This window comes from Peromyscus leucopus, chromosome 20 (assembly GCF_004664715.2).
Source record: "Peromyscus leucopus breed LL Stock chromosome 20, UCI_PerLeu_2.1, whole genome shotgun sequence".
In the NCBI taxonomy this organism is placed as follows: domain Eukaryota; kingdom Metazoa; phylum Chordata; class Mammalia; order Rodentia; family Cricetidae; genus Peromyscus; species Peromyscus leucopus.
In genome coordinates, this window is record NC_051080.1 from 38,169,244 (window position 1) to 38,177,087 (window position 7,844).

The 7,844-nt window shown below is 53.8% G+C and overlaps 1 protein-coding gene across 1 annotated transcript; it reads left to right on the plus strand.

Annotated features, from left to right (window-relative positions):
• Positions 1–886: 886 nt before the first annotated feature.
• Mchr1 (melanin concentrating hormone receptor 1) lies at positions 887–4,678 on the plus strand. Its single transcript, XM_028871204.2, has 2 exons — positions 887–1,509; positions 2,888–4,678. The coding sequence occupies exons 1-2, from the start codon at positions 1,215–1,217 to the stop codon at positions 3,862–3,864; spliced, it is 1,272 nt and encodes a 423-aa protein (XP_028727037.1). The 5' UTR covers positions 887–1,214; the 3' UTR covers positions 3,865–4,678.
• The last annotated feature ends 3,166 nt before the right edge of the window (positions 4,679–7,844 follow it).

Below are 7,844 nucleotides of genomic sequence, written 5' to 3' on the forward strand. Positions count from 1 at the left end.
ACCAGAGATGTACTAACCATCCACCGCAGCCGTGGCTAAACCACCATCTGATTTTGTGTGTGTGTGGGGGGGTGGGGATGAGGGGGAGCAGGCCCTGACATTCTGACCCTCCTGCCTCTGCCTCCTAAGTGCTGGAATTGGTGGCATGCGCCATGTCCGTTTTATGAGTGCAGGGGAGGGAACCCTGGGCTTCTGCCTGTGAGACAAGCACTCTACCAAATGAGCTGTACATCCTCAGCCCCTGTCCGGCTTTGGTTAAGCTCTTCATGCTGGTGAACCAAGAGGCCAAGAAAGAGGCGCTCTAATAGCTGGTAGGGATGATCAACAGCTTAGCCTGAAGAACTAGGCATGCTAATGTCCAATGTCCAAAGGAAGAGAATGGCTGGAACTCAAGGGAGCTGTAGGGCTTTCTCTCTGTGCCTCTGTGTCCGTTAATAAGGGTTAACAGGCAACCATGGCAGCCAAGGAGTCAGACTCTGCATCTGGTCCTGGTGTGGTGACTGCGGTTTATTATGACTCTCCTGGAGCTGGCAGCAGGGACCTCTGCAGAAAATTCCCTAAGGCCTGTGCATGCGGAGGCTGCTGCCCATTGCTAATCTCAGTGTGGACTTATTCTCTTACGCTTTGATAATTGTCTCAGAGTCCCAGACAAAACCTCAAAAATCTCAGAGCACTAGGAAATAAAACCTCCATAACTGGTCCAGACCGAAGCTGCATAGAGGGAAGTTTGGTCTTTCTGTACCCCAGACCCTGACTATTGCCAGCGTGGAAAGCCCAGAATCACCTTGGCCCACCAGGCAAGGGCTAGAAATCGCCACCTAGTCAAGGAGATGTTTGGAAGTTTCCAGGACACAGGAAGGGTCTAAGGTGACCTCCAGCGTGCTTGGGGACCAAGGGTGCTTCAGTCTCAGCCCCTGAGTCCCCAGCACTGGGAACGGTACCCCTGACCCCTGCCACATGGTCCAGCTTCCTCAGGGGAGGCAGCCGGTTGCTTCCCCTTTTGCCCTTGCTGAGACTTGGAGGTTCCTGTAAAGCGAGCTTGGCAACCCCTGTGAGCTCAGGAGACAGCCCCAGGAGCCAGTGAGAAGAAGGGCTGTTCCGCATGGGGCTGCTTGAGCCTCGAGGCTGCTCGGCAGGCAGGCAGGAGTGGGAGCCGCAGCCGGGACCGAAGAGGTTAACGTGCATCTGCCTCCGAATGTTAATGTGTCTAGGTGATGTCAGTGGGAGCTGGGAAGGAGGGAGTGGGGGAAGCAGTTGGGCTCAGAGGCAGCAGAGGCTGCCAGGCGGTAGAGGAAGACCCTTTTCTGGACTGCAGGGCTGGCTCACGTTCGTTCGGGACAAGGCGGTGGCAGGCACTGGAGGCTGCCGCAGCCTGCGTGGGTGGACGGACGCTCAACTCCAGGGAGCAGGCGACCTGCGCCGGCTGCATGGATCTGCAAGCCTCGTTGCTGTCCACTGGCCCCAATGCCAGCAACATCTCCGATGGCCAGGATAATCTCACAGTGGCCGGTGAGTCGGGAGTTAGAGTCCTCCCTCCTCCGGGATGGGTGTGGAAAATGGGAAGGTTTCACCTCCAGAGCCAAACTGCTTAGGAAACTTTAACTTACAGCTCTCGGTGATAAGATCTGCAGTCTGCTTTGCCTGGAGGGGATGAGGAGAGGAGCAGATAGCAGCTAGGACAGAAGGGTTAGGGAGGAATAGAGAGAGATGGGGCAGAGGCACATCGATCTAGAAAAAGCAAGGGTTGGTGTCAAGGCGTGAGGCAGACAGGGGAAAGCCTGCTGATGAGTCCCAAATAGGCTTTGCATGGGGGAGAAAAATCAAGGCTGGAAAAGCAAGCAAGAGAGCGGGCGGGTAGCATGTGGGAGCCAGCGGAAGCTCTTTGATTCACCGCTACCCTGGGCTGAATCCTCTGGCTTCGCACTGGGGTAATGGGGTCTGAGTGGTCCTGGCTGTCCTCAGGCAGAGGCTGCTGGGAGCAAAAGACTTCACAGGGCATGAGAGGATTAACTTTTCTGGTGAATTAAGCTTCTTGACATTTGCAGAACGGCAATGCCCTGAAATTCTAGCTTTGAAGGAGAAGGGGAGGAAAGGGAAGGGGAAGGGCTTGTGTGGAGAAAATTCTCAAGCTTCTGGGGTATAACACAGTCTGAGCCCTGCTGGGGAAGCCCAGGCTCAGGAGACATGGCCCACGGAAATCCCCGTCAGGACGCCGGGAGAGGGCTGGGCTGTTGAACCTAAAACACACCCCACACCCATAGTGACAGTCATCCCTTGGATATGCCTAGGAATCTGTATAAACCCTTTGGTCAGCTATCTCTGAAAAGATGAGAGTACAAACAAGAAAAACACCACACACACACACTCACTCACACACACAGACAGACAGACAGACACACACACACACACTCACAGACACAGACAGACAGACACACACACACACTCACACAGACAGACAGACAGACAGACACACACACTCACTCACACAGACAGACAGACAGACAGACAGACACACACACACACACACACACACACACACACACACACACACACACACGTGCATTCTTGAATGTCCTTCAAGGTTTTTTGACAAGGTTTCCTGGTGAATCCCAGGGATGTGAAGTTGTTTTCAGCAGACATCTGGGAGTCTTGACTCCTGGCCCTCTGAGCTGAAGTGAAGGTCCTTTGAGTAACAGGTGGGTCTAGAAAATTCGGTAGGAGTATTCACCAGGAAGCAGTGGAGGGGAGTAAGGAACAGAATTAACAATAGCGTGGGAGGGAGGACAGCAGAGATGACGCACAGTGACCTCAAGCTGAAGTAGGGATCCTGAGAGGTCAGCAGCTTCCAGAGCAGATGGCAGTTCACACGTGCTCCTTCTGTCCTCAGGGTCACCTCCTCGCAAAGGGAGCGTCTCCTACATCAACATCATTATGCCTTCCGTGTTTGGCACCATCTGCCTGCTGGGCATTGTGGGAAACTCCACAGTCATCTTCGCCGTGGTGAAGAGGTCCAAGCTACATTGGTGCAGCAACGTCCCGGACATCTTCATCATTAACCTCTCTGTGGTGGATCTGCTCTTCCTCCTGGGCATGCCTTTCATGATCCATCAGCTCATGGGCAATGGGGTCTGGCACTTTGGGGAAACCATGTGCACCCTCATCACAGCCATGGATGCCAACAGTCAGTTCACCAGCACCTACATCCTGACCGCCATGGCCATCGACCGCTACTTGGCCACGGTCCACCCCATCTCCTCCACCAAATTCCGGAAGCCCTCCATGGCCACCCTGGTGATCTGCCTCTTGTGGGCTCTCTCTTTCGTCAGCATCACCCCGGTGTGGCTGTATGCCAGGCTCATCCCATTCCCAGGGGGTGCTGTGGGCTGTGGCATCCGCCTGCCCAACCCAGACACTGACCTCTACTGGTTCACTCTCTACCAGTTTTTCCTGGCCTTCGCCCTACCCTTTGTGGTCATCACCGCCGCGTACGTGAAAATACTGCAGCGCATGACGTCCTCAGTGGCCCCAGCCTCGCAGCGCAGCATCCGGCTTCGGACGAAGAGGGTGACTCGCACTGCCATCGCCATCTGCCTGGTGTTCTTTGTGTGCTGGGCACCCTACTACGTGCTGCAGCTGACCCAGCTGTCCATCAGCCGCCCCACGCTCACCTTTGTCTACTTGTACAACGCGGCCATCAGCTTGGGCTACGCCAACAGCTGTCTCAATCCCTTTGTGTACATAGTACTCTGTGAGACCTTTCGAAAACGCTTCTTGTCGGTGAAGCCTGCGGCCCCGGGGCAGCTTCGCACGGTCAGCAATGCTCAGACAGCTGACGAGGAGAGGACAGAGAGCAAAGGCACCTGACACCTTCCCCTGTCACCCTCCAAGGCAGGTCACCACATCCAACCATGGGGAGAGATACTGAGAGGAACCCAAGGCTACCCTGGGAGAATACAGGGAGGCTGGAGGCTGGGGGCTTGGAGCAACCACATTCCATGGGGCCCATAAATTGCTAGGAAGGCTTGCAGCCAGGGTTTTTGGGGGGAGGCTTCAAACCTCAGACATCCTCTTGGCAGAGCAAGAGGACAATGGTGGTTTGACTGGTCCCCAGGGAGCTCTCGTTAGCTCACAGGTGTCTTTTTCCCAAGGGAAGAGGTTGAAGGTGCCTAGGTGAACCGGCAGGGCCAGGGTCATACTGTGACATACAGGCTGAGCACTCCCTCCCATCTCTCATTGGTGTGAAAAAAAGGCAGCCTTTCTTCCACGCGGGTGGATCACCTATGAAGCATGCTGCCTTAGCTCCAGCAACCTGTGTGGGTTTCACTTTCTCTCCAGGGGATGCATGTTTACACTGGGGTGAGGCTCTGAGCCCACGGGAGTTTAAAAAACAAAAGAGCCCAGGGTGTGGAAAGATCTAATAGCGGAGAAGGGCCAGGCAAGCTGGGGTGGCTGTGGATCTTGAAAGTAATAAAAATGAGGGTAAGAGGCTTTCACGGTGACAGGGACCTTCTCTTTGTAGGGTTGTCAGTCCACGGCTGATCCCGAGTGAGCATCTGTGTATTCTGCATGTGCAGGGGGTCACTCCAGTGCCTGATATGTTGGCATCACCTTTATGCTTCAGCCTTCCACTCCCAAATCAAAACGAAATAAAGGCAAATCTCAACCCACTCATTCTGGAGGCTCCTGCGTAATTGCTTGGGCTTTGGGGGTGGGGTGAGTCCTATACAAGGAAAGGGGGGGGGAGGTCATGTGAGTATAGTATTCGCATCTTGTTTGGGGCTGCATCTTTAGGGAGCCTGAAGTAAGGGATTTGTTTTTCTAAACCCAGAGAGAGGAGTTGGTGACATTAATGGAATTACTGTGAATTCATTCTATTGCAGAATTGCTGCTGGACTCAGCAGCCTGGCTTAGACTCCTGTTATCATCAATGCTGCCTCCTTGGGCCCACAGTTTCTACTCCCCCCACCCCTGTGACTCCCCCAGACCCCTCCCCTCCTCTGCCTCATGCTGAGTCACCAGCTGCAGGTCTGGCTCTTGGGGGGGTGAAGTCTGAGCTAGTCTCTGCTTGCTGCAGCTCAGAGCTGCTGGGCACCTTAAAAGCAGATGGCTGCTCAGGCCGCTGGGAGGCAGTCATGGCTGCTGCTTCTCAGCTCTGTCATCAAGAGGCCGCGGGAGTCGTCAGTGTGGTGTTGGGCAGATGGTAATGAGAGAGTGGGAGCAGCTTGTCCAGAGGCAGCCTGGAGGCTGATCCTCTCTTTGCCCGGTCACTGTTCACTGCAGAGTTGCGGTAGCAGCCACTTGGAATACTTCCGGCAGCCTCCCCAGGTGCCGGGGAGTAGCAGTATTTCCTGACCTGAGGTTAGCGCTCCTTCCTCCTCACAGCAGGGTCTCTAGCCCCCTTAGGTAAGCTTCAAGTCTAGTTTAGGTGCAAGTCCAGTGGGGGAAAAATAAGATTCTCAGGGGAAAGTGAACGTGGTGGCACCTGTGTGTGTAACCCCAGCATCAGGGAAACTGAAGCAGGAGGACTTTGAGTTCAGGGCAGGGGACGGGCGGGGTGGGGCACAGTTGGGTAAAGGGCTTGCCGCACACATCTGGTCAGGAAAATGTGGAAGGAGAGAGCTGACCCCACCAAGTTGTCCTCCACACCCCACACCCACATCCGGCACAGTAATAATAAAGTTCAAAGAAAAAAGGAGTTCAACTGTGAAAGGGGGGTGGAGAGAAAAGGAAGAACCAGAGGATCGGGTGGGACGCTGGGAAATGCTGTCTTGGGGACATGACATGGTCACTGTACCCATGAACTCACGGCAGCTGTGATCACCCCGTAAGATCAAGTTCACAAGACCCATCAGCATTCCAACAGGCAGCGTTAGTCGGACCCAGTGGGTTGTATTAACAACAGAAAAGGAGGGGGGGACATGCTGCTGGGGTGCCTGGGGGAACAGGAGGGTGAGTTTGGGGGTGCATATGACCAAGGTGCATTGCTTACATGTATGAAATTGTCAAGTAATAAAAAAAATTATTCTGTTAAAACAAACAAACAAAAAAGGAGTTCAAAGCCACCCTGAGCTATAAGGCCCTGACTAAGGAAAAAAGAGTCTTCCAGAAGCCTTAAGGTAACTCCTAGGAGAAGCAGCTCTACCCCACCAGTGGAGAAGGAGGCTTCCTCAAACCTAGCATGTCTATGTCTATGAAGAGGTTTCCCATGAGCTGCACACCATAGCCTTCCAAGGAAACCGGGAAACAGTTGAGACAGCCTTTCCTAGGAATATGTGCGAACGAGCCGACAGCCAACAAGGGTGGGCAGCTCAGAAGCTCCGAGGAAGGGCCGCCTTCTGTCGGTCAGTCGGGCTGTTAATCCACAGTGAAGAGACTGAAATGGAGTATGCTGAGCTCGGAGAGTGAGCGGGTGGTGATGTGAACAGGAGAAAGGGCAGGAGAGGGGGAGTGATCTGAGACCAGGGGACAGCACAGAGGAGGGTGTCAGGAAGGCTGAGAGAGGTGAGGGTGTGGAGACCGTCCCCGACTCCCATCTCCCTGCCTTCATCAGTAACCCGGGCAGCTCCTGAGCTGTCCACTGGGTAAGGGCGAACTCCAGCAGCCAGGTGTGGGAGCACACACCCAGAATTCCAGCGTTTAGGAGGCTGAAGCAGGAAGATCCTGAGTTTGAAGTCAGCCTGGGCTGTAACTAACTGTAAGATGTTTTGTGAAAAGGAGGAGACAAGGAAGAGAGGAGGAAGATGAGGAGGAAGCAGAGGAAAAGGGAAAAGCACAGGACGACGTTCACAAGTCAGGGTTAGCTTGCTGACGTTGTCGGTGGGAGTGGAGGATTCCGGGGAAGACTATTGGGCAGGTTCAAGGAATGAGTGTGACTTCACTGTCTCCTTTCAACTCAGGACTTGGCCCGCCCGAGGGCGGGCACCGGAAGATGCAGAGAGTTTGGAGAAGCATGAAGACTATTGATGTCTCCACTTCCTCTCCACCCCACAACCTCTGACAGCTAGCCTGTCTCAGGGACCTCACCCCGTCATCTCCCCAGCCCCAGTGAACATTCTACAGGGCTGCTGTAACTCTCCTCCGGAAGCATCTCCTCTCCAATTGTGAGGATGACCTGCCTAAAATTCTCCGCGATAGAGGAATTCCACAGCCAAGCCACCCGGAAGGCCCTCTGCAGGGACCTGCAGCAGGCAGCAAGAAACCATGCAACAGGACTAGCAGCTACTCTTTGTTTTATGCATCATCTACTATTAATTTTATTATTATTTTGTGTGTGCGTGTGTGTGTCCATGTACATACCTATGTGTGTGGAGGTCCGAGGACAACTTTTGGTTTTCTCTTTCCACGGCGGGTTCTGGGAATTGAACTTCAGGCATTAGGGTTTGTACGACCAGCTGCAACGTTCCCACCCTTTCATATTTGTCTTTGGATTTGTTTTTTTGTTGTTGTTGTTGTTTTCTTCGAGACAGGGTTTCTCTGTGTAGCTTTGCGCCTTTCCTGGGACTCACTTGGTAGTCCAGGCTGGCCTCGAACTCACAGAGATCCGCCTGGCTCTGCCTCCCGAGTGCTGGGATTAAAGGCGTGCGCCACCACCGCCCGGCTGGATTTGTTTTTTAAATGGTAGTAAAATGTATACTTTGCTACTTTGACCTTTGACCTTTTGGTTTGGTTTTGTGCTTTTGTTTTGTTTTGTTTTTCCAGACAGGGTTTCTCTGGTTGGAAAAATTCACTGCCCTGGAACTCACTGTGCAGAACAGGATGGCCTCCAAACTCAGCGATCCCCCTGCCTCTGCCTCCTGAGCATCGGGATTGAAGGCACGTGCCACCACCACCTAACTGACTTTGGC

Coding starts and splice junctions, on each gene's coding strand:
- Mchr1 (XM_028871204.2), top strand. CDS start 1,215: ATGTCAGTGGGAGCTGGGAAGGAGGGAGTGGGGGAAGCAGTTGGGCTC. Junction 1,510..2,887: donor GGATAATCTCACAGTGGCCG/GTGAGTCGGGAG, acceptor TTCTGTCCTCAG/GGTCACCTCCTCGCAAAGGG.